The 27,037-nt window shown below is 44.0% G+C and overlaps 1 protein-coding gene across 5 annotated transcripts in view; it reads right to left on the bottom strand.

The window, feature by feature from the left end:
- The window catches only part of SYN1 (synapsin I), a 49,641-nt gene that overhangs the window by 17,867 nt on the left and 4,737 nt on the right, over nt 1-27,037 (bottom strand). For 2 of the 5 annotated variants that reach the window (XM_030807532.1, XM_030807533.1), the window contains exons 2-5: nt 19,011-19,068; nt 18,815-18,906; nt 17,078-17,234; nt 16,832-16,921 (exon numbers count right to left, since the gene is read on the bottom strand). In XM_030807532.1, the coding sequence (XP_030663392.1) occupies nt 16,832-16,921; nt 17,078-17,234; nt 18,815-18,906; nt 19,011-19,068 (397 nt within the window). Of the gene's footprint in view, nt 1-16,831; nt 16,922-17,077; nt 17,235-18,814; nt 18,907-19,010; nt 19,069-25,789; nt 25,927-26,007; nt 26,141-27,037 lie in introns of those variants that run through there. The other 3 variants (XM_030807535.1, XM_030807536.1, XM_030807534.1) reach the window with 3 other exon arrangements.

Genomic DNA, 27,037 nt, shown 5'->3' with positions numbered 1-27,037 from the left:
GTTATGATAACTATAACTTAACTTATAACTTTAGTAGTGATTATTTATAATATTGCAAACAATGTTTGATATTAGGCACGATAATATACAATATCGGAAATAACGTGTATGATTAGTACCAATAATTTAATGTCCATTTCTCCCCCACACCAGTCTCCTCACCAAAATACAAGCTCCTGACCCTGCTCTGCCTGAAGGAATGGGGTAGGTCTCTGAGACCCAAAAGCTACTGATGTGATACTAAGATCCCAGCTCTTTATGCCATAAATGCTCCTCAGTCCCAGTGTCCCTCTCTCTTTTCCCCCTCACAGACAATCCAGTTTCCTAGTGGAGTCCTGAACCTGTGGCTCATAGAAGCACCTGAAAATAAAGAGCAATGTGGTTAGATCCTTCTACACGCCCACCCACAACAACTGTGGCGACACCATGAGGAGAGGTTCCCCTTTAGGGATTCCTAACGGCAGGCCAGCCAACCCGTCCCCACCCTGTGTGGACTCCTCACCCTCAGGTCTCCCTCTGCACCACCCTGGAACAAAAAGTCCCCATCCCTGGGGCATTCTCCCCACGAAGAACCCCTGTCCCACAATACTATGTTCCCAACTTCAGCCCATCACAGCAAATTCTGTCCCCAGTCCGTAGTAGTGTTCTGAGTCTTTGAGACTTGGGGATCATAGCATGTCCTAGCCAAGGGGCATATGGTCATGCTACACTGGTCCTTGGGGCATGGCCTCTGTCCCTCCAGGCCCTTTGAGGGATAGAAGTCTGCACTCTGCGAGATAGGGGGTGCATCCTTGGAAGGCGCTCAGGGAGGAGCCCAGAAAGGGCTTCCTAACTTTTTACAGGAAAGGATGCGATGGGGCCTTGAGTGAGTCCCTCAGGGACTCCCGCAGCCACAGGCGTCCCCTTTGTGTTTTGGCTTGCCCCTGTTCTTCCTGCCTCTTGCTCCCCTACTTCTTCTTCCTATTCCCTGCTCCTTGTCCCTGTTGCCTACTTCCTATCCCTTGCTCCTTCTACATATTCCCTACTCTTTTGTAAAATGTTTTATTTTATTTTATTTTATTTTAAAGACAGAGTCTCACTCTGTTGCCCCGGCTGGAGTGCAGTGGTGCAATCATGGTTCATTGCAACCTCAACCTCCTGGGCTCAAGCGATCCTCCCACCTCAGCCAGCTAAGTAGCTGGGACTACAGGCACATGCCACCATGCCCAGCTAATTTTTTGTAGAGACGGGGTTTTGCCATGTTGCCCAGGCTGGTCTGGAACTCCTAGGCTCAAGCGATCCTCCCAGCTCAGCCTCCCAAAGTGCTGGGATTACAGGCGTGGGCCATCGGTCTCTGCCTGCATGTTCCCTACTATCAAGCCCTGCTCCAGCTCCTGTTCCCACTCCTCGTGGTTCCCTTTCTGTTTGTGATTCTCTTTTATTGTTCCCTGGCCCGCACTGCCCTACTCTTGTAGGAGCAGAAGCTATGAGAAGCATGTGAAGCAGTGCAGTGACTCAGCCACCTCCAGGGGCTTCCCTGTCTCCCCCTCCCTGGGCAGAGCTGCATACCTGAACCCCAACCTTGCACAATCTCTGTGGGGACATGTGCTTCTCTAAGCACTGGCAAGAAGAACATGAAGCCACAAACTTGGGTGCCTTCCCTGGTCACCCGAGGTTTGCTATTGAATCTTCACATGTGACAGCTTCTTGCCTTGGACCCATACTTCCACTCAGCCATGGTGAGCTGGTGACTCTCCACCTTCCTCAAAATTATAAACCTCCTTAAGCCCATCAACCTCCCCAAACTCCTGCCCCAAGCCCCTTGAAGACCACCAACTTTTTTTTTTTTGAGACAGGGTCTCCCTCTGTTGCCCAGGCTGAGTGCAGTAGTGTGATCATGGTTCACTGCAGCCTTGACCTCCCTGGCTCAAGTGATCCTCCCAGCCTAGCCTCTCAAGTAGCTGGGACTCCAGGCACGTGCTGCAACGCCTGGCTAATTTTTCTATTTTTAGTAGAGACGGGGTTTCACCATGCTGCCCAGACTGGTCTCGAACTCCTGGGCTCAAGTGATCCTCCTGCCTTGGCCTCCCAAAGGGCTGGAGTTACAGGCATGAGCCACTCTGCCCCACCAACACCCACCAACTTCTAACTGTGTGGAGTTCTGGTCACATTCTGTTTCTTGATCTGGATGCAGGTGACAAAAGTATGTTCACTTTGTGAACACTCAAAGGGCTGTACACTTAGGATATGTCCCCTTTGCTGAACTTGCAATATCTCAATAAAATTGGCCCCCAAAAGAAACTCCCCACCCCAGTGACATATCCCTCCTGCACCCTCCTTCAATTCTTTGTTCACTTCTGCCTTCTCTCCTTCACACAACTCCCATATCCTTGACCCTGGTCATTCACACCTCAGAGCCCCCTTTTTTTTCTTTACTCCACAGAGACTGTGAATCCTGGGCCCAGAGAAGGCCTTGGGGTTGGACACCACCTGTCACATCGTATGCCCTCCATAAATACTTGCTGCACCATATATCACCTGAGTGGCGGTGGCAAGGGAGGGCCATTCCCCACTGGGAGAGTGGCCCTTCCCCAGGTCTGTGTGTCCAGGTAGACGTGACCAGGAGAGGGAAGGTGGGGTGAAGGGAAGTTAAACTGCTTAACAGGTCTTCTCATGTCTCCCCCACCCCAGTGGTGACTATTTAGACATAGTTGAGCTGAGTAGCCTTCAGAGGGCTCCTGGCAGCCTCTGACCTGCATGGGAATAGATAGGGCATTGGTCCCAGAGTCCCCAGCATGTGTCTCCCACCACATGACGGAGGCTGGGCAACCTTCCCACCAAGGCTTCCAAGTACTGCTTCTACAAATTCCCTCCATGCTACACAGGGAGCTGGGAACAAAAGGGGAAAACCCGGTGGCAAGCTGGCCTGCAGGGAGTCTAATGGTCTAATGCCTCTGCCACCCGCCCTCTGTCACCCACCCTTGACTCTGTCTTCTTCCTGGCCTCTGAAGTCCTGTTCTCTCTGTCCCTGACAAGAGTAGAACATAGTTCTACGATGTTCTACTCTTGTCAGAACTACATAGTTACAAAACAGCCAGGAGGTGCTGCTGCCCTACCAGGCACTAGGAATTAATGAGAAAAGTTGCTGTTAAGGTAGTATGGCTTTGGTACAGGTTTACAGAAAGTGGCCAATGGAACAGAATAGAGTTCTGAACCTGCAGGACAAAGATATGAAATGTTAGTATAGGCCGGGCGCGGTGGCTCATGCCTGTAATCCCAGCACTTTGGGAGGCCGAGGCGGGTGGATCACCTTAAGTCAGGAGTTCGAGACCAGCCTGGCCAACATGGTGAAAACCCGTCTCTACTACAAATGCAAAAATTAGCTGGGTGTGGTGGGATGCCCCTGTAATCCCAGCTACTCGGGAGGCTGAGGTGGGAGAATTGCTTGAACCCAGGAGGCGGAGGCTGCAGTGAGCCAAGATCGCGCCACTGCACTCCAGCCTGGGCAACAGAGACCCTGTCTCAAAAAAAAAAAAAAGTTAGTATATATATGACAGAGGTGACATGCAAGCTCAGTGGGGGACAAAAGCTTACCTATAAGGAAAAAGATAAACTCAATCCCTACCTCCTTCACACTGTATACAAAAAGGAATTTCAGAAGAATGAATTTAGATGACAAAAACGAAACTTTACTAAAAAGTCCCTCTTTGCTCTAGTGACTTGAGTCACTACTTTGATCATACACCTAAGTTCCATAAGTACATGGATCTATAACTGGACTTTTGTTTTTCTTCCTTTAATCTGTCAGCCTGTCTATTCACGGGTCAGCATCATACTATTTAAATTATAAAAGCTTCAGGCTGGACATGGCGGCTCACGCCTGTAATCCCAGAGTTTTGGGAGGCCAAGGCAGGAGGATTGCTTGAGGCCGGGAGTTTGAGACCAACCTAGGCAACATAGCAAGACCGTGCCTCTACAAAATAAGCAATAAAAAAATTAGCTATACATGCACCTGTAATTATAGCTACTCAAGAGGCTGAGGTGGAAGGATTGCTGGAACCCAGGAGGTTGGGGCTGCAGTGAGCTACAATCATGCCACTGCACTCCGGCCTGGGCAACACAGCAAGATTTTGTCTTAAATAAATAAATAAATAAATAAATAAATAAATGAATGAAATATCCGTAAAATGTCTGGTGGCAGAGGCATCAGACTCCCTGTGGGCTGGGAGTATGAGTCCTTATTATCACTTTTCTTTTTCAGGGTTTTCCTAGTTTTTCTTGCATGTTTGCTTTTCCATATGAACTTTACTATCAACTCATCTAGCTCTAGATATAAGTTTGTAGGTATATTTTTGGGAATCACATTAAATATATAAATTAAATAAGGACCTGAGAAGGTGAACTGCCATTTTCATGATGTTAATTCATTCTATCTGAGAACAAGAAATGTCTTTCCATCTGCCTAAGTCTACCTTTGTGCCTTTCAGGAGTGTTTTAAACTTTTCCTCATATCACTTTGCACATCCCTTTGTTGATCTTATCCCAAAATAGCTTATGGTTTTTTTTGGTTGTCATTGTATATGTTTTGTCTTCTATTATATCTTCTATCTGGTTATTTGTGTATATAAAAACTACTGATTTCTGCATGCTGATTTCATATGCTGCTGTTACTGCGTTCTTTTTTATTTTTATTTTTTGAGACAAGGTCTCACCCTGTCACCCAGGCTGGAGTGCAGTGGTGGGATCATAGCTCACTGCAGCCTCAAACTCCTGGACTTAAGTGATCCTCCTGCCTCAGCCTCCCGAGTAGCTGGGACTACAAGGGCGCACCACCATGTCTGGCTAATTTTGTGTTTTTTTGTTTTGTTTTTGTTTGTTTTTGTTTTTTGTGTTTTTTTTGGTAGAGATGGGGTTTCACCATGTTGACCAGGCTGGTCTTGAACTCCTGGGCTCAAGTGATCCTCCTGCCTTGGCCTCCCAAAGTGTTGGGATTATGATGTAAGCCACCGTGCTCACCCTTAATGTGGTTTTGAATTTGTTTGCTAATATTTTATTTAGGATTTTTGCATTGATATTTATAGTAAAAATGGTCTATGCTTTTTTTTGAGACAAAGTCTTGCTCTATCACCCAGGCTGGAGTGCAGTGGCACGATATCAGCTCACTCAACCTCTGCCTCCTGGGTTCAAGTTATTCTCCTGCCTCAGCCTCCGGAGTAGCTGGGACTACAGGCGCACCACCACCACGCCCAGCTAATTTTTATATTTTTAGTAGAGATGGGGTTTCACCATGTTGGTCAGGCTGGTCTCGAACTCCTGATCTCAAGTGATCCACCTGTCTTGGCCTCCCAACATGCTGTGATTATAGCCGTGAGCCACTGCACCAGGTCTATGCTTTTCTTTGTGCTATTAATGTTATAATTGCTTTAGAAAGGTAATACGGAAGTTTGTCTTCATTTTCCATTCTGTGGAACAATTTATGTGGCCATTGGGATTAACTGGTCTCTAGCATTTCAGTGGAATTCCCCTGTGAAATCATCTGGGCCTGATGCTTTTTTATGGGGCAGTTCCTTAAAAACTTTCTCCATTTCTTTTATGGAAATTGGTTTGTTAACCTCTAATGGGGTCGATTTTGGTAAACTGTGTTTCCCCAGGAAATTATTTATTTTCATCTAGGGTTTTCTATTTTATCTGTGGATGCCTTTTTTATATTTTGACTTTTAGAACCATGCTAACGTCTTACATTTAAAAATATAAAATTAAATCAGCATTACCAGGCGTGGTGGCTCACACCTGTAATCCCAGCACTTTGAGAGGCCAAGGCAGGCAGATCGCTCAAGCTCAGGAGTTTGAGAGTAGCCTGAGCAACATGGTGAAACCCAATGTCTTATAAAAAATACACAAGAATTAGCTAGGCATGGTGGCATGCACCTGTGGCCCCAGCTACTCAGGAGGCTGAGGTGGGAAGGTTGCTTGAGCCCAGGAGGCGGAGGTTGCAGTGAGCCAAGATTGTGCCACTGCTCTCCAGCCTGGGTGACAGAGTCACAGACTCTATCTCAAAAAAAAAAAAAAAAAAAGAAAGAAAAAAAAAGAAGGCTAGGTGCGGTGGCTCACGTCTGTAATCCCAGAACTTTGGGAGGCCGAGGCAAGTGGATCACCTGACGCCAGGAGTTCAAGACCAGCCTGGCTAACATGGTGAAACTCCGTCTCTACTAAAAATACAAAAAACATTAGCCGGGTGTGGTGGCACACACCTGTAGTCCCAGCTACTTGGGAGGCTGAGGCAAGAGAATTGCTTGAACCCAGGGGGCAGAGGCTGCAGTGAGCCGAGAACACACCACCACACTCCAGCTGGGTGACAAAGTGAGACTCTGTTTCAAAAAGAAAAAAAAAAAAGACCTCCCTTTCAGAGGGGGTCCTGCCCAATACCCAGAAGGAAGGGATGTTGCAGAGAGAGTCTAAGGCTCTGAACAGACAGGCCTTGCTGGGTTTCCCCACTCAGTCTGTTAGTACAAGATCATACCCTTTTTGTCCCATCACATTTCTTTCTTTTCTTTCTTTCTTTTCTTTTTTCTTTTCTTTTTTTTTTTTTTTTGAGACAGAGTTTCGCCCTTGTTGCCCAGGCTGGAGTGCAATGGTGTGATCTCAGCTCACCGCAACCTCCGCCTCCTTGGTTCAAGCAATTCTCCTGCCTCAGCCGCTCGAGTAGCTGGAATTACAGGCATGCGCCACTGCCCCTGGCTAATTTTGTATTTTTAGTAGATACGGGATTTCTCCGTGTTGGTCAGGCTGGTCCAGAACTCCCGACCTCAGGTGATCCACCTGCCTCAGCCTCCCAAAGTGCTGGGATTATAGGCGTGAGCCACCGCGCTCGGCCGTCCCGTCACATTTCTATACAGTTGTAAATCCTGCCTATGCAATGAAGTCTCCATGAAGGGCTGAAGAGGATGGAGTTGGAGAGCTTCTGGATAGCCGAACATGTGGGGTTCCTGGAGGGTGGCTACCTGGGGGTGGGGAATGGAAGCTCTGTGCTCTTTCCCACATGCTTCGTCCTCTGCATCTCTTCATCTGTATCCTTTGTAATGTAATACTCTTTACATGTAAATAAGTGTTTCCCTGAGTTCCATGAGCCACACTAGCAAACTAATTGAACCTGAGGAAGGGGTTGTGGACCCCGATTTATAGCTAATTGGTCAGAAGCACAGGTAAAATAACCCGGGGCTTGCCATCAGCATTAGAAGCAGGGCTTAGTCTTGTGGGACTACATCCTTAACCTGTGTGATCTGATGCTATCCTCCAGGTAGATAGTGTCAGAATTGAATTGCAGGACATCCAGCTGGTATATTAATTTGCTGCAGAATTAATTGCTTGCTTGGTGTGTGTGTGTGTAAAAACCTCCACACATTGTATTGTGAGAGCAGAAGAAAAAACAGTTTGATTCTTCTACTCACACACATACAACAATTTTATATATACACATATATGAAATTATATATATATATATACATAAAGAAATGAAATGTCCTAGCTGTGTACAATGAGAGGGCCTTGAAGCAGGAACATTCCAGTAGCAATGAGTAAATTTAGTTCCCAGATCTTGGCTTTGAAATACTATTATCTTTGGGCTGGGGCTGGGAAAGAACAAGATATGCCTGGAGGTGATGTCAGCAGAAACGTAAGAGCCTATCCTCTCCTCCTTAAAATTGCTCAAAAGCAATGAGAACACTGGGAAAAATTGTCAAAACAAACTTATCAGAACTCTGGAAATTGACCAAGGTTTACAATTCAGAAAACGTTTTTTCAAGAAAATGGCTGAATCTTGGTAACAACAGGAAACTGTGGCATTTGAACTTCTCCTGTACGCATCCCCTTCTCCTCACCTCCACAAGAGCCTTAAAAACCAACAGCCCTGCAATTCCAGTGAAAACCAGCAGACTAGCAACTATTGGAGGAGGCAGAACAGGGTTGGAGTTCCTCCAAAACCTCATTTCCAGAGAACTGTTTTTATTTGATCTGTCTGGCATTATCCTGAATACTCCACTCATGGGGCTCATCTGGTATAAACAGCTTTCTCTGGGGGTGCTTTTCAGAAACAATTAGCAACTGTTTAACACAGCAGTGATAACATTTAGGAAAAAACAGCAAGCTTATCAAGAAAACTTAAAAGGAAAATCTAGGTAATTATATATCCATTATCAGTCCATTATTAGGCTTTAAAAAGCTCTGACATATGCCTGGGAATCTAGAAAACCACAAATATGCATAAGATTGTATGTATGCCTAGGATCTCTGGCTGACCTCAAAACTCTGCACAAGCAGGAAATGAAGGATAAGGCAAAGCTGTAAACAGCCTGCCTTTGCATTAAAGGCACACCCCGACATGCACATAGAGCCCATCAGCAAAGTCTGGAAGACTTACTGGTTTCAGGTGATTTAAAGAAATATCTGTCCAATCATTAGCTGACCACTAAGCTAATGGAGCAGAGACTTGGGTAGCCACACATGACAAAGAACACAGGCTTTACAGAATTAGTTCAGGAAAGTCACTAAAAACAAAACAAAACAAAGCAATAAAAACAAATCCTGAGGAGGGGAGAGAATCTGATTCCCAGAGTTGCCACATTATATTATTTAAATGTACAGTTTTCAACAAAAATGTATGAGAGACAAAATTAAGTGTGGCCCAAACACAGGGAAAAAAGCAGTCAAACACTATCCCTGAGGAAACCCAGATGTTAGACTTAATAGGCAAAAACTGTAAATCAGTGATTTTTAATATTTTCAAAGAACTAAAGGAAACTATGTTTAAAGAACTAAAGGAAGGGATAAAATGATAACCTAATAAGTAGTGAGTATCAATAAAGAGAAATTACATAAAAAAGAAATTCTGGGCCGGGCATGGTGGCTCACGCCTGTAATCCCAGCACTTTGGCAGACCGAGGCAGGTGGATCACCTGAGGTCAGGAGTTCGAGACCAGCCTGGCCAATATAGTGAAACCCCCTCTCTACTAAAAATACAAAAATTATCTAGACGTGGTGGCGTGTGCCTGCAATCCCAGCTACTCAGGAGGCTGAGGCACGAGAATTGCTTGAACCTGGGAGGTGGAGGTTGCAGTGAGCCGAGATCGTGCCATTGCACTCTAGCCTGGGTGACAGGAGTGAAACTCCATCTCAAAAAAAAAAAAAAAAAAATTCTGGAGATAAAAAGCATAATAACTGAAATGAAAAATTCACTAGAGGGGATCAACAGTAGCTTTGAGCTGGCAGAGTAAAGAATCAGTGAATTTGAAGACAGGTTAGGTGAGATGATCCAATCTGAGTAACAGAAAGAAGAAAAGTAAACAAAATGAACACAGTCCTAGAGGTCTGTGGAACACCATGAAGCATATAAACACCCACACAATGGAAGTCCCAAAAGGAGAGAGAAAAGAGAGAAAAAAAAGTGCAAGAAAGACTATTTGAAGGAATAATGGCTAAAAATCCCCCCAATTTGATTTAAAGCATTAATCTATGCATTCAAGAAGTGCACTGAACTCCAACTAAGATAAATTCAAAGAGATAGCCACCCAGACACATCATAAACTTATAAAAGCTAAAGACAGAGAGAATCTTGAAAGTAAGAGAGAAGTAACTCATCATATACAAGGAATCCTCAATAGGATTAGCAGCTAATTTCTCATTAGAAATCTTGAAGTCAGAAGGCAGTAGGACAACATACTCAAAGTACTGAAAGAAAAAGACTGCCAAACAAGAATTCTACATCCAGCAAAATTATCTTTCAAAAATGAAGGAGAAATTAAGACATCCACAGATAAACAAAAACTGAGATAATTCATCACTAACACACTTCTACAAGAAATGCTAAAGGGAGTCCTTCAGGGTGAGATAAAATGATACTAGCTAGTAATGTAAATCTACATAAAGAAATAAATAGCACCTGTAAAGTTAACTACATAGGTAAATATAAAAGATAGTATAAATGCATTTTTTTGCGTGTAACACTTTTTTCCTCCTATCTGATTTAAAAGACAACTGCATAAAGCAATAACTATAACTATGTTCATGGGCACACAATGTGTAAAGATGTAATTTGTTTGACAATAATAGCACAAAGGAGGGATGAAGGAATAAAGTTATATAGAGGCAATTTCTTTGTATTACTGAGCTTAATTTGGTATTAATTCTAATTGGGGTAATATAAATAATGATGTTAATTGTAATACCCAAGGAAACGACTAAGAAAAAAAAAAAACAGGCTAAGTGCAGTGGCTCATGCCTGTAATCACAACACTTTGGGAGGCCACGGTGGGTGGGTAACTTGAGCTCAGGAGTTTGAGACCAGCATGGGCAACATGGCAAGATCCTGTCTCTACAAAAAAATTAAAAATTGGCCAGGTGCGGTGGCACACGCCTGTAATCCCAGTACTTTGGGAAGCCAAGGCGGGCAGATCACAAGGTCAGGAGTTCGAGACCAGCCTGACCAACATGGTGAAACCCCGCCTCTACTAAAAATACAAAAAAATTAGCTGGGTGTGGTGGCGGGTGCCTGTAGTCCCAGCTATTCAGAAGGCTGAGGCAGGAGAATTGCTTGAACCCAGGAGATGGAGGTTGCAGTGAGCCGAGATCATGCCACTGCACTCCAGCCTGGGTGACAGAGTGAGACTGTCTCAAAATAAATAAATAAATAAATAAATAAATAAATAAATAAATATAAAAAATAAAACCCGAAAAATTAGCTGAGCATGATGGCATATGCTTGTGGTCCCAGCTATTCAGGAGGCTGAGGCAGGAGGGTAGCTTGAGCCCAGGAGGTTGAGGCTGCAATGAGCTATGTTCCTACCATGGCACTGTGGCCTGGGTGACAGAGCAAGACCCTGTCTCAAAAAAATATATAAAAATTTTTTAAATTAAAAAAATGAATAAAATAAAAGACATAGGGAAGAAACAACAGAAAAATTAAAAAATGGTACACTAGAAAATATCTGTTTAACTTAAAAGAAGGCATTACTAGAGGAATACAGGAACAAAAAATAAGATATAGAAAACAAATAGCAAAATTGCAAACATAAACTCTACTTTATCAGGAATTACAATAACATAAGTTAATTAAACACTGCAATTAACCCTTTTCCTGTTTAGGGAAAAACAAACGTGCAGCTTGCTGCCTGTGCTCACTAGGTTTTACATAAACATGCTCTTTGAGGCTGAAGCAAAGCTAACTGATTTTCAATGTCAAAACAAAATATAAAAACTCTTCTTGGAGTTATTTCTAAGCTGAACTAACATCAGAATCATCTGAATCATCAGAATCATCTATTTTGGAAAAATCGGATTCATCAAATGAATCTTCAGCCAATGACTGTTCAAGAACGATGTTAACACCATTTGTAGAGATGCTACATTTTCTAGGATTTGACATTTTCAGTGATTGAGAATTACTATATTTTGTAAATGGAAATACCACTCCTAAAAACAGAATGCTATAAATAGAATGATGTCTTTTGTTTCCAAAGTCGATATACTAGAGTGATGTGAAAATAATAATAAAAATGAGATAGTTTGTGGCAAAGCTATCTCAGGGTAAACACTGCAGCCACAAGTGCCATCACAGACTATTCTCAGCGCAAATGGTAAAGGGTTAATAGGCATAGGCACAGTGGATGAAAAGCATGACTTAATTATATGCTATCTATAAGAGGCACATTTTAGATTCAAAGACCCAAATAAGTTGAAAGTAAATGGATGGAAAAAGATTTACCATGCAAACAATAGCCAAAAGAGAGCTGGAATAGCTATACTAATATGAGGTAAAATAGAATTTAAAACAGCAATTGTTACTTGAGATAAAGAAAAATATTTTATAAGCATAAATGGTCAATCCTTCAAGAAGATTTAACAATAATAAGCATATGTGTACCTAACAACACAGCATAAAATATATGTAATAAAAACAGGCAGAATTGGAGACAGAAATAGACAATTCAACAATTATAGCTGAAGACTTCAATATCTCATTTAAAGAAATGGATAAAACAACTAGACAGGGAACCAAAAAGGAAGTTTTTTTTTTTTTTTTTTTTTTTGGAGACGTGGTCTCACTCAGACTGGAGTGCAGTGGTGCAATCTCAGCTCACTGCAACCTCCACTTTCTGGGCTCAAGTGATCCTCACACTTCAGCCTCCTGAGTAGCTGGGACTATAGGCATGTGCCACCATGTGGCTTTTTGTGTGTGCGTGTGTATTTTTTGTAGAGTTGGGGTTTTGCCATGTAGCCCAAGATGGTCTTGAACTCCTGCACTCAAGCAATCCACCCGACTCAGACTCCCAAGGTGCTGGAATTACAGGTGTGAGCTACTATGCATGGCCAATAAGGAAGATTTGAAAAATGCTATAAACCAATTAGACCTCATAGACATCTATAGAACACTTCACCCTACAATGGCAGAATACACATTCTTCTTCAGTGCATATGGAACATTCTTCAGGACAGACCATATGTTAAGCCAGAAAACAAATCTCAGTAAAATGAAAAGGACTGAAATTATACAAAATATGTTCTCTGACCACAATGGAATGAAATTAGACATCAAAAACAGAAGAAAATTTGAAAAATTTACAAATATGTGGAAAGTAACACACTCCTAAATAACCAATAGGTCAAAGAAGAAATCACAAGGGAAATTAGAAGATACTTTGAGATGAATGAAAATGAACACACAACATATCAAAATGTAAGGGATGCAGTTAAAGTGGTGCTTAAAGGAGAATTCATGGTTGTAACTGCCTATATCTGAAAAGAAGAAAGATATCAAAATCAGTAACCTAATCTTCCATTTTTTTCTAGGAAATTAGAAAGAAAAGAGCAAACTAAGTCCAAAGCAAGCACAAGGAAAAACATAATAAAATAAGAGTAGAAATAAATGACATAAAGAATTTTAAAAATAGAGAAACTAACAAAACAAAAATTTGGTTCTTTGAAAAGATCAATAAAATTGATAAACCTTTAGACTAAGAATAAAAAAGGGCAGAAAATTCTAATTACTAAAATCAGGAATGAAAGAGTGGACATACTACTGACCTTACAGAAATAAAAAGTATTATAAGAGAGTATAAGAGAGTACTGTGAACAATTACGTGCCAACAAGTTAGAAAACCTAGATGAAATGGACAAATTCCTGGAAAGACACAAACTACAAAAACTGACTCAGTAAGAAATGGAAAATCTGAATAGACCTATAACAAGTGAAGAGATTGATTTAGGAATAAGTAAAATTTCCTACAAAGACATACCCAGGACCAGATGTCTTCACTGGTGAATTCTACTAAACATTTAAAAAGAATTAATACCGACCAGGCATGGTGGCTCACACCTGTAATCCTAGCATTTTGGTAGGCCAAAGCAGGAGGATCGCTTGAGCCCAGGAGTTCAAGACCAGCCTGAGCAACACAGCAAGACCCTGTCTCAAAAAAAGAAAAAAAATTAATGCCAATCTTCACAAAATCTTCCCAAAAATAGAAGAAGGAACACTGTCCAACTCATCCTATGAGGCCAGTGTTATTCTGATACCAAAACCAGAAAAAGACATCATAAGAAAACTACAGAGCAACGTCTCTTATGAATACAGATACAATAATCCTTAACAAAATAATCACAAACGGAATACTACAACATACAAAAAGGATTTATACCAAGGCCAAGTGAGATTTAGCCTAGGAATGTAAATGTCTACACCTAGACACATAAACAAACTTATGAACATATCAACTTGCATGAAAATCAATTAATATACTATATACCATATTCACAGAATAAAGGATGAAATTCACACAATCATGTCAATAAACACAGAAAAAGCATTTGACAATGTCCAACATCCTTTCACGACAAAAATACTCAACCAACTAAGAATAGAAGGAGAAATTTGTCAACACTTAGGTAGCAGTTAATATATGCCAGATGCATTGTTCTAGACACCTTACATTTACTAAGTAATTTCATTCTCACACTAACTATATGAGGCGGGAACTATTATTACCTACATTTTGCAGATGAATAAACTGACATACAGGGTGTTTAAGTAACTTTTCCTGTGTTAAGCAACTAACAAGTTGTGGAGGTAAGATTCTCATACAGAAATTCTGGCTACAGAGTCCATGTTCTTAATCACATTCTGCTCCACTGTCTCTCAAAGAATGTAGACTAATAATAATGATAAACAAATTGGGTTTCCTTAAAACTAATGATTCAAGCCGGGCATGGTGGTTCACGCCTGTAATCCCAGCACTTTGGGAGGCCGAGGCAGGCAGATTGAGACCATGCTGGCCAACACGGTGAAACCCGGTTTCTACTAAAAATACAAAAAGCAGCTGGGTGTGGTGGCACGCACCTGTAGTCCCAGCTACTCAGGAGGCTGAGGCAGGAGAATTGCTTGAACCCAGGAGGCGGAGGCTGCAGTGAGCCGAGATCGTGCCACTGCACTCCAGCCTGGCGACAGAGCGAGACTCCTCCTCAAAACAAACAAACAAACAAAAAAAACTAATGATTCAATCTTTATCTGTAAGTAAACTTAACTTATAACACTGTTGACGTATATCAATGATCATAATTTGTAATACTGGTAAGAATTGCTAATATTAGTAGCAATGTTTATTTAATCAAGTTGATAATGTTGGGTCAATATTTATATTTAATTGTAATTTTAGTCATAAAATTGGTGATGATCATTTATATGAGTAAACATAATTTGTAATACTGGTAAAAATTGACAAAATTACTTATACAATTTGATTGCATTAGTAACAATTATTTAATTTCTATTTGTAACTAAAATTTGATTCATAACTGTGGTACTCATAATTTATATTAGTAATCAAAATTTTAATATTAGTGATTTTTTTTATAATAGCAGTTAGAATGTTAACCATGTTAGTAATTATTTCTATTAGGAACTACAAGATAATTCAAAACACAGGTACTCATGGGTTACATTAGTAATCTTAACTTGTAACACTGGTAATAGTTATATCTGTAACAATTTTTACACTGTTTGTACTAATGGTTTAATTTTATTTACTTATTTATTTAATGTTTTGAGACAGGGTCTCACTCTGTTGCCCAGGCTGGGGTGCAGTGGTGCTATCATGGCTCACTGCAGCCTCAACCTCCAGGGCTCAAGCGATCTTCCCACCTCAGACTCCCAAGTAACTGGGACTACAGGTGCATGCCACCACGCCGGGCTGATTTTTAAATTTTTTGTAGAAATGGGGTCTCACTATGCTGCCCAGGCTGGTCTCAAACTCCTGGGCTCAAGAGATCCTCCCACTTTAGCTTTAAATTTTTAAAAAATAATTATAACAATTTACAACATAAGTACTAATCATTTATACTAATAAACTTAATTTGTAACACTGTAATGCATTGTAATATTAGTTGTTATATTTGATGATATTAGCAATGATAATTCAATTTCTATTATTTAAACGTTCAGCATATTTTATTCTGGCATATTGTAGCCCAATGACCCAACTGTAGTAGTCTCCACTGCGTGCTATGTTTATATAAGTCAAAACAGGTATTTATAATTTATATTACAGCATAATTTGTAATATCAATAATCATTTGTAATAACAGCAATAATCTTTGATGCTATTAGTAATGATTATTCAATTTCTACTAGAAACTATAATTTAATTCATGACATAGGTACTCATAATTTACAACAGTAAAAATAATTTATAATATTAGTGATAATTTGTAATATTAGTGATTTTATATATATATATATATATTTTATTTTTGAGATGGAGTTTCGCTCTTGTTGCCCAAGCTGGAGTGTGATGGTGCGATCTTGGCTCACCGCAACCTCCGCCTCCCGAGTTCCAGCAATTCCCCTGCCTCAACTTCCCAAGTAGCTGGGATTATAGGCATGCACCATCACGCTGGGCTAATTTTGTATTTTTTTAGTAGTGACAGGGTTTCTCCATGTTGATGAGGCTGGTCTCAAACTCCCGACCTCAGGTGATCCGCCCGCTTCGGCCTCCCAAAGTGTTGAGATTACAGGCATGAGCCACAGCGCCCAGCCAGTGATTATATTTCATAATAGTAACCAAAAGTTCAATTTCTATTACTTAATTAATTAATTAATTTACTGAGACGAGTGTCACTCTGTTGCCCAAGCTGGAGTGCAGTGGCGCAATCTCGGCTCACTGCAACCTCCAACTCCCAGGTTCAAGTGATTCTCCTGCCTCAGCCTCCCAAGTAGCTGGGACTACAGGCACGCACCACCATGCCCAGCTAATTTTTGTATTTTTAGTAGAGACAGGGGTCTCATTACGTTGACCAGGCTGGTTTTGAACTCCTGACCTCGTGATCTGCTCACCTCAGCCTCTCAAAGTGCTGGGATTACAGACGTGAGCCACCGTGCCTTGCCAACAATTTAATTTATAACATTACTATTGATAAATGTTATTGGCAATCCTAATTTGAATATAGGTAAAATTTCTATCAGAAGGAATATTTGATAATGTTAGTAATAATGACTTGATTTCTATATGTAATATATTCTGATTCATACATTAATTCTGCCAATTCACATTAGAACTCAGTTTTTAATACTGGCAAAAATAGATAACATGACTAACAGGATCTGATAAATATTGGAATGGATCATGATTTAGTTTTCCTTGTAAGCATAAGGAAATTCATGGTAGACTCTATCACAAAGCAACTTCATGACTCCACGTGCACACAGCAGCCACATTCTTGATATCGCACCGCTGATAATATACCAATATTTAATATTATTGCAGTAGTTATGACTCTTCCCTCCTGCCCACTCTATTTTCCCCAAACTCACCATTTCTTTGTGATTGGGGTAGAAGGTCTGATCAATTAGAGGGAATTCTTCTGTCCCCAGTTTCTTATGCAGTCGAACCATCTGGGCAAACTATGAGAACCAGGAGAGCTGCGTCAGTGAGTCCTTCACCAGGAATCTGTAAGTTTCTGAACACTCTCACTTCCCCCAAATTGCAGAGTGGTTTCAAGCTCCCACATACATGCATGAGCTGTTCCCTCTGCCAGTGGCACCCTTCCTGTTACTTACCACCCAGGGCTTGTCACAGAAGTTGTAGACAGAATGCAAGGAGTTAACACTGGGGATTCCAGCATATTGCAGCCCAATGACCAAACTGCGGTAGTCTCCATTGCGTGCCATGCTGAAGGCGTGCTGGCGGATCAGCACAAAATCCGGCTTCAGAGACCTAGTGTGGCAGGGGTAGGAGTGTTGAGAGTTCCCCCAGAAGCTCCCGATCACTCTCAAAACAAAGACCAAGTTTCTAAATCTCCATAGCTCCCAGAAATTGCAAAGTGGTTTCTCACCTCTGCACACATGTGCAAACTGTTCCCTCTGCCTAGTGCACCCTTTCTACCCTCTGCCCACCTGGTGATCCCCTTTAAGCCTCTCCTACCTGTTCCCTTCTCAGCAAGGTCAGCTTGCAGCCTACCCACACAGCTCTGACAACTCCCTGGTCACCATCTCTCAGACTGCAAGCTGTCTTCAGTGTTCTGCCCAGAATAAATTCTAACCTCAGGACCTTTACCATGTTCCATCTGCCTAAAGCACTTCCCCCTAGACATCTGCATGGATCACTCCTTCACCTCCATCAGGTCTTTCCTCAAATGTCTCTCCTGCAACCAGGCCACCCTGTCCCAACTGCAGACCCCACCATCATCCAACAATTGCTACATCTGCTTTAGTGCTATATATTTTTTCTTTTCTTTTCTTTTTTCTTTTTTTTTTTTTTGAGACGGAGTGTTGCTCTGTTGTCCAGGCGCTGGAGCAGTCATGGCTCACTGCAATCTCCGCCTCTCGGGTTCAAGCGATTTCCCTGCCTCAGCCTCCTGAGTAGCTGGGATTACAGGCACCTGCCACCACTCCCGGCTAATTTTTTTATTTTTAGTAGAGACGGGGTTTCACCATGTTGGCCAGACTGGTCTTGAACTCCTGGGCTCAAGCGATCCACCCACCTTGGCCTCCCAAAGTGCTGGGATTATAGGCGTGAGCCACCACATCCGGCCACTGCTATATTTTTTCTTAGCACTTTTACATTTTCTTATTTGTGTATTGTGTGTATCTCACAGTAGAATGTAAATTTCAAAAGGCTTGGGTTCTTTTTCTTTTTCTTTTTCTTTTTTTTTGGCCTTTCAGCATGTAGAATAGCTCCTGGCACACAGTAGGTGTACAATAAATATTTATTGAATATGAAGTCCTGAGAGCAGCATCTGGCATGCAGCAGATGTCTAGCAAATGTTTATTTAATTAATAATTGAAGGCTGGGTGTGGTGGCTCATGCCTGTAATCCCAGCACTTTGAGAGGCCAAGGCAGGTAGATTGTTTGAGCCCAGAAGTTTGAGATAAACCTGGGCAACATAGTGAGACCCCCATCTCTACAAAAAACATAAAAATTAGCCAGGCATGGTGGTGCGCACCTGTAGTCTCAGCTACTTGGGAGGCTGAGGTGGGAGGATCACTTGAGCCTGAGAGGTTGTAGCTGCAGTGAGCCATGATTGCGCCAGTGCACTCCAGCCTGGGAGACAGAGCAAGACCTTGTCTGAAATGTGTATATATATATATATATATATTTTTTTTTTTTTTAAAGTCTGGCTTGTGGCATGCTGGGGTCCCTGGCTCTTTTTCTGATGAAAAGTTGTCTCCTCACATTCCATGCCTAAGTTCTCGCCCACAGAAGGATGGGTGGGGAGGTAGGAACTTTCCCCCAGCTCTAAGGGGGAGAGTTCTTATGCCTCGCTCATAACACCAAGGTACCCTTTTTATACTCACCGCACGACCTTCACCCCATTCCGAAGAACTTCCATATCCACAGAGAATCCACCATTGGCATGGGCCACAAGGTTGAGATCAGAGAATTCGGCCTGGGAAGGAGAAAAAAACTGGTGATTCACCTATATCACACAAAAATAGCCACTCAGTTTGCAGTATGGACAACTGACTCCCAGGTCCAAATGTCCCAACTTACCTGTTCTACTTTAATGTCAATTTCTCCATGGATCTTTTTCCCTTTGAAGTATTTTGCCCTGGAGAGGAAAAACAGAGACACATCTGTCAATGATGAAATCTCAGCAGGGAAGACAAAACACAGGCCCTTGACCCTTTTGCCCCTTCAATGCTACTAAAGAAACCACAAAGTGCCTTATAATTATTGAAATATTTTGACAAAATCAAGAGTGCTTTGTGAATAAAGTCTGTTGTAATCCTCATGGAGTTGCAAAAATGTTAAAGGGCATTGCAAACTGTAAAATGTGGCCTTACACTGCAGAGAGCAGGTATTTCCCAAAACATAGTCTGCTCATCACATTGCCATTGTGAATGTTTTTTTTAAAAACTTCACAAAATTAGCAGTACTGTGTAACTTAGAACATACTTTGAAATTGCATGAAGACTGGTAAATGGCAAAGAACCTTAGAAAACACCTATCTGGCCAGGTACGGTGGCTTACGCCTGTAATCTCAGCACTTCGGGAGGCTGCAGGTAGAAGGATTGCTTCAGGCCAGGGGTTGGAGACCACCCTGGACAACATAGAGAGACCCCCATCTTTACAAAAAAAATTGAAAAACAAAAACAAAAGCAAAAGCCAAGGGCTGTGGCTCACGTCTATAATCCCAGAACTTTGAGAGGCCGAGGTGGGTGGATCACCTGAGGTCAAGAGTTCGAGACCAGCCTGACCAACATGGTGAAACCCCTTCTCTACTAAAAATACAAAATTAGCCGAGTGTAGTGGTGCATGCCTGTATTCCCAGCTACTTGGGAGGCTGAGGCAGGAGAATCACTTGGACCTGGGAAGCGGAAGTTGCAGTGAGCCAAAATGGTGCTGTTACACTCCAGCCTGGGCAACAAGAGTGAGACTCCATCTCAAAAAAACCCAAAAAACAAAAACTAGCCAGGCATAGTGGTGCACGCCTGTAGTCCCAGGTACTGGGGAGGCTGAGGCAGGAGAATGGCTTGAGCCCAGGAGGTCAAGGCTGTAGTGGGCCGTGATTGCACCACTGCACTCCAGCTTGGGCAACAGAGAAAGACCTAGGCAAAAAAGGAAGGAAGGGAGGAAGGGAGGAAGGAAGGAAGGAAGGAAGGAAGGAAGGAAGGAAGGAAGGAAGGAAGGAAGGAGAGAAAGAAAGAAACTACATTTCTCTGAAGCGTGCCTGTTTTTGTGTATTTTTTAGTGCCTGTGTATATGTCAGTGCCTGTGTCTGGCTGTGTGGCCTGAAGCATCTCTCTGCTCTCTGGCCCTTTCTCAAGGAGGAGCACATTCACCATGTGTGGTTGTGTGCTGTGAGAAACACAATGGCCATAGGTGGGCAGCTGCATCCGACAAGGAGGAGTGGATTGGGTGGTGCGGGCTGGGTGGCTCTAGAGAAGCCAGTGTAGCTGGCAATGATGGGGGGCAGGGAAGAATGTAGCTGAGGAGGAGAGGGAGCAACAGGAGGGAGGGGGAGTGGGAGCAGCAGTAGGAACATCACGAACTGCTATGTCATTGTCCCCGGGCCCATCCCCAGCTGGGCTTGGTTTCCGGTGGCCTCCTCCCCCAGGCTCAAGATTTCTAGCAAACAGGCTGCTCCAGGGATGGAAGCTCATCCTCAATCAGGTTTCTCATGGAAGGGGGATGAGGGGGAGAGACACTTTCAGGGCTATTGGTCACTGACACGCATACAATCAGGGTCTTAGACAGACAACAGACACACACACACACACACACACACGGCAGAAATGGACCCTGGTGACTTGACTGACATATGCAAGAGACCCCAAGTACAGCTACTTCTTTTTCCTCGCTCTCTCTCTGACACACACACACATACACACACACACACACCATAGCTGACACTATCCCCTCAGAAGTGTTGAGAAAGAATCTCTCTCAGCCCTGCACATTTTTCATCTATAAACTGATGAATGGGGATGATGAGGGTGTATCACTGTTTCTAAAACTTTTCTGACCATAAGTGTAGTTGGATACTGTGGTGGTCTGCTCAGGCCTCCTCTTCAGGGACAATGTACCTTGAATGGCAGCTACTGACAGCTCATGGCTGTGTCCCCACTGGGAATTGTCTTGTCACAGGGAACTGCCTTGTCCAAGGTTATACCTACTTCATGAGGGCATCCCCATGGTCTGGTCTATGAGAGGAAAGAAAGGCCAGCCTCCTTGCCTCAATCTGGGATGACACTGAAGGACCCTCCCGGCCCCAGGGCTCCCCCTAAGATCAGAGGAGGCCCCTGAGGCAACTACATCTTGAGCCAGCCTCTTCCTCTGCTCAACCCAACCCTCCTCACAAGCGTTGATCCCAACGGCACACTCCAGTAAGCCTCCTGCCTGCAAATCTCCACCTCAAAGTCTTTTTCCAGGGAACCCAACCTAAAACAGTGGGCCATGGAAGTCAAACTACAAGGGTGGTCTAATGCAATTCTGGAGCTGGGTTACCCAGCAGCCAGATGGCAGTGAGGACCCATCAGTAGTGGGAGGTGGGGCATAGATAGCCTCCGATATGCCGTAGCAATGCAAAGCGCTCTGCAGCAGGTCCGGGCTGTGGTGCAAGCAGGATGTGACTTAGGCCATATGATCCAGCAGATCCTAGGACACTGGAGGTGTCACTAGTAGGAAAAGATGCTGTGTGGAATTTCTTCTCCCAGGTGGGAGAATACAGCGCAGGCCCCCAGGGTTTTGGAGTAGCGGTGACTTTTCCTGATGGTGGGCTGTAATGGGATTCTGGTGGAAGGGAATGTACTGGATGGTGAAATATCCCTGGAACTTGAGTGATGTCAGGGAAATGGTAACCAGACTTGGGTGACTATTCCCGAAATGCCATTGAGTAGCTGAAGAAAGACCTGACATGCTCAGGGTGAATTCAAGGCAAAATGTGAAAGCCAGAGGATCTCCCTGACTGCATTTAAGGAAACCCCCAACTCCTGCAGTCAGAGGGCAGACAGAAGGGAGGGCCAGGCTCAGAATTTAATTCTACGTGGTGGCAGAGCTTCAGAGAAAGTTGACTTCTCAGGCCCAGCACATCTCCTGGGCCATACTCATGTTCCTAATAGGACAGGAGTAGGACTCTGAGATGGGGATATCTGGGCAGATGCAGTTAAACACCTTGAACTTACAGACTCATCTGCATCCACTGGGCCTGCTGAAGTAGACTACTCCCCTGAGTTAGAATATAGACCTTCTGCTTGAAGATAATGCAGAGGCCTCGGATGATGCAGGTGCTTTGTAAGACAATGCCTGCCCCCCTCAGAGTCTACCCCCCACCTACTCTCTTGGAAACCAGACCAAAAATTAGGGTGAAATCCTAGTGAAACCTGACTGGACAGGTTCTAGGCTTGCAAAGGAAGGAGAGAAATAATCTGTAGAAGAACCTAAAGAATCTGGCTAGTATGTATTGGCAGGAGCTGGGAAGGTATGCATGAGACTGGATCCTGAGGACAATGGGCGAAGGAGGTAGAACAGGAAGTTGGCGCGCTCTCCCAGGATACGGAACTTAAAACCCTGGCGAGGACTCTAGGAAGTGTTACTAACACACTGGTATTTGGAAACCTGGAGTAAACAATGGCCCACACTAAGTGAAGCAGAACTTCCATGGCAGATTGCACAGGGAAGGATTAAAGGGCTCAAAGAAGCAGACATGTTGGAGTAGATATACTACTGAAGTCTGGAAAACCCACCAGCTGATTAAGGCCTGGAGGATACACTCAACTTATGAAATCAATAAGAAATATGCTGGTGAGGGTGGTACCAGTCACGCTGAGAAGCACAGTAGTGGTAAGGTGATAAATGAATCCTGGCCCAGGTCCTGCTTACAGTGGGTCTGGTGGGTCCAGAGACCCACCCAGTGGTCACTTCCTCAGTTCACAAATGTGTAATTGCAATGGCATACTTTGTAGTTGTCAGAACCCCTACATGGGCTCCTCAGCCTGTGGGATAAGAGCTATTTCAGTAGGGAAGTCCAAATAGAAGCTTCTAAAATGGTGCACACCCCCATGCCCTGAACAAAACAATAGACCACAAACAATATTGTGTGCATCCTATGGGTGATGATGGAAATCAATGCCACATTGAAAGATCTAAAGGATGCAGGGGTGTTGGTCTCATCTTATCTCCATCGAGTTGAGCAGTCTGGCCCCTGGAGAGGTCAGATGGGTCCTGGAGAATGCTTGCAGACTACTGCAAGCACAATCAAGTAGTACCCTTAGTTGTACCTGCCATACTGGACATGCTGTCATTGCCAGAGCAGATTAATAAGACCTCAGGTACAGCAGGTGGCCACTGACTTGGCGAATGCATTCTTTTCTATTCTGATTAGAAAAAAGGATCAGAAACAGTTCAGACTCACATGAGACTGATGATAATATTTGTAGATGGTCTTGCCGTAGGGCTATGCTATCTCTCTCACCTGGTGTCATAATATAGTCCAAAGAGACCTGGACTATCTGGACATCCCATGGAATAGCATACTGGACCACCACATTGATTACATCACACTGATTGTACAAGATGAGCAAGAGAGGGTTAGCATATTGCCCTGGTAAGACACATCCACTACAGAGGGTGGAGGATAAACTCCACAAAGACTCAGGGGACTGCTGCATTAGTAAAATTTTTAGGAATCCAGTGGTCCAGGGCAGTAAACCAGGACGGCCCCTCCAAAGAATAGGGCAAAGCATTGAATCATGCACCTTCCACCATGAAGAGGAAAGCACAATACCTAGGAGGCCTCTTCCCGTTCTGGAGGCAGTGTATCCCCCACGCACAAATACTGCTCTGACCCATATTCCAGGCGACATGTAAAGCTACCAGCTTTGTGTGAGGGCCAGAGCAGAAAAGGGCTCTGCAGCAGGTCCAGGCTGTGGTACAAGCAGTCCTGCCATTTAGGCCAGATAATCTGGCAGATCTTATGATACTGGAGGTGTCAGTAGTGGGGAAAGATGCAGTGAGGAGCTTATGGGAAGCCTGAGTGGGAGGCCCTTGGGGTTCTGGAGCAAAGCCATGCCATCTGCAGCAGAGAATTTTATGCCTTTTGAGAAAGGCATCCCAATGAGGTGCTGGGCCCTGATAGAGACAGAATGCTTGACCAGGCACCAAATGATTGTGCATCCAGAAGTTCCCATTATAAGCTGGGTCCTGCTGGGCCCGCCAAATAATAAAGTCAGGTAGGCCCAGCAGTCAGGATTGAGCCCAAGCAGAACCAAGCAAGGTGCATGAGCAGGTAAGTAACCCTGATCCCCATGTCTTCCACAACTGTTGTGCTAGTGCCTGTCTCACTAAGGGGACTCCTTAAAACTAGCTGATGAAAGAGGGAAAGGTCTAAGATTGGTTCACAAATGGGTTGTCTTAGTATGTGGGTGGAAGCCAAAAATGGACAGTGGTTGCACTATAACCCAACTGGCATGGCCTTGAAAGACAGTGGCAGAGCTCCCAGTGTGCAGAGCTTCAGGCTGTGCACCTGCTCATCTCCTTTGTGCAGAAAGAGAAGTGCCTCAAGATTAGGATACACATATCCACTTATGGGCAGTGGTAAATGATTTGGCTGGTTGGTCAGGGGCCTAGAAATAAAAAGACTGGAAGATCCAGACAAAGAGGTCTGGAATACAGAAATGTGGGCAGACACCTAAGAGTGGGCAAGAAATGAGGAGTGAGACCGGGCGCGGTGGCTCATGCCTGTAATCCCAGCACTTTGGGAGGTCGAGGTGGGCAGATCACCTGAGGTCAGGAGTTCGAGACCAGCTTAGCCAACGTGGTGAAACGCCATCTCTACTAAAAATACAAAAATTAGCCAAGCATGGTGGCGCACGCCTGTAATCCCAGCTACTCGGGAGGCTGAGGCAGGGGAATTGCTTCAACCTGGGAGGTGGAGGTTGCACTGAGCCAAGATTGCGCCACTGCACCAGCCTGGGCAACAGAGCGAGACTCCGTCTCAAAAAAAAAAAAAAAAGGGAGGAGTGAGGATCTTTGGATCGTGTGTTAACACCCACCAGACAGCATCTGCCATCAGACAGCATCTGCCATGGCGCCATGGAAGTGACACTAGGCAACCAGGTAGACAGCATGAGTCAGCCCGATGATGTCAGCTAGGCTCTAATCAGCCACCCCAGTGTTAGCAGATGGGCACATGAATAAGTGGCAATAGCAGCAGAGAGAGAAGCTATGTGTGGGGGCAGCAGTGTTACTGCTGAATGTCCAATCTGCCAGCAACAGAGACTAACATTGAATCCCTGACATGCCACCATCCCTCCAGGAGGCCAACCAACCACTTTGTGGCAAGCTGATTACATTGGGCCCCTTCCATCTTGCAAAGAACAGTAATCGATTTTGACTGGAATATTCCATATTTGAGTTTGCCTTTTCTTACTGCAGGACCTCAGCCAGCTCACTGTCTAAGGGCTTACATAATGTTTGATCCACCAGCACGAGACCCCGCATAACACTGCGTCAAACCAAAGGACACACTTTATAGCAAAGGAAAGGAATGTAAAGCAAAGGACGTGCAAAAGTGGGCCCATGACCATGGAATTAACTGATGGTATTACACACCACGCCACCCGGGAGCTGCTGGCCTGACAGAATGATGGAACAATTTGGTGCAGCCACAGCTAAGACCCCGGGTTGAAGGTGAGATCATGCAAGAATGGCCACCATCCTCCAAAACAGTGTCAACCCTAAATCAATGGCCATTGTAGGTGCTGTGTTCCTAACAGGTAGAATACATGGGTTTGCGGACACAGAGGTTAGGAAGGAGTGGCCCAGCTTACCAGCAATCCCAGTGATCCACTTTTGAAATTGTGCTTCCTGTTCCCTCAGGGCTCTGCAAGGTTAGAGGTCCTGGTTCTCCAAGGGGGAACACTGCTACCAGGGGACACAGCAAGAATCCCATTAAACTGTAAGCTATGATTGCCCTCAGGGTACTTCGGGTTTCTCATGCCAAGGGATATAAAGAGGAGTCATTGTCTTGGCAGGGGACGTGACCGACCTTGCTCCTCAGGAGGAGGTAGAGCTGCTGGTATGCAGTGGAGGCAAGGAGGAGTATGTTTGGCACCCAGGGGATCCACTTGGGCATCTGTTGGTACTCCTTGCTCAACTTTGATAGTAAATGGGCAATGTGGTTGTTTGCACAGCAGCTACAGCCTGAGAAGGGCATGGGGACTAAAGGCTCAGGGATCTCTGCAGGATGGGAGCCACCCAGACCAAGAGAGGTGCTAGCTGAGGGTGGGGAGAATCTAGAATGTGTAACAGAAGAAGGAGAGGATGAGTATCATTTATGACATTGAAATCAACTGCAGCAGCAGAGACTATGGCTCATCTCACTACCGTGCTCTTTCAAGTGTCCCTGAGAAAACAAGACTGATTAGAATTCTGGAAATGCCATTCCCCAGTGGGGTGAACTTACTATAAGAAGGAAGTGGATCGGAGCAGTGCAAGGTGTGGACTATATGCTCCCCCCAGATCCTTACTTCCTTGCTCCAGACCTTTGCATCTATCCTTAGCTTCTGGAATTATCTGCTGCTGATGGCTCACAGGTGTCCCTCACTGGGCATTGGCCTCTGCAACAGGGATTTGCCTCACCCAAGATTATGCCTCCTCCCAGGGGGCAGCCTACAGCCAATGACTGATGTAGGAATTCAAAGCCTGGCCACCCCGCTTCAACTAGGACAACTCTGAAGGGTCATTCCAGTGCCAGAGCTCCCCAGAGGACTGGCTGAGGCCTCTGTTGTGGTTGCATCACAGCTCAACTTTTCCCTCTGCACAATCCTGCTTCCCTTGCAACCTCCCCCACAGGTGTTATTCCCAAGCGCTCTCCCCAGTAAATCTGCATGCAAATCTCAGAGTCTCGGGGTCTGCTTCCAGGGAAATATATCTGAGAAAAGAAGCCACAGTAACAAATAAAGCTTATATAACCCACTATATATGTATTTGCATAATAACCCTCCTATACATGTATTATATAAGACACATATGTTGTACAGTAAATATGAGAATATAGAATGTCTTATATATTATGT

This window comes from Nomascus leucogenys, chromosome X, assembly GCF_006542625.1.
Source record: "Nomascus leucogenys isolate Asia chromosome X, Asia_NLE_v1, whole genome shotgun sequence".
NCBI classification, from domain to species: domain Eukaryota; kingdom Metazoa; phylum Chordata; class Mammalia; order Primates; family Hylobatidae; genus Nomascus; species Nomascus leucogenys.
Note: the sequence above shows the minus strand (reverse complement) of the source record. Positions and strands in the feature narration are given on the sequence as shown.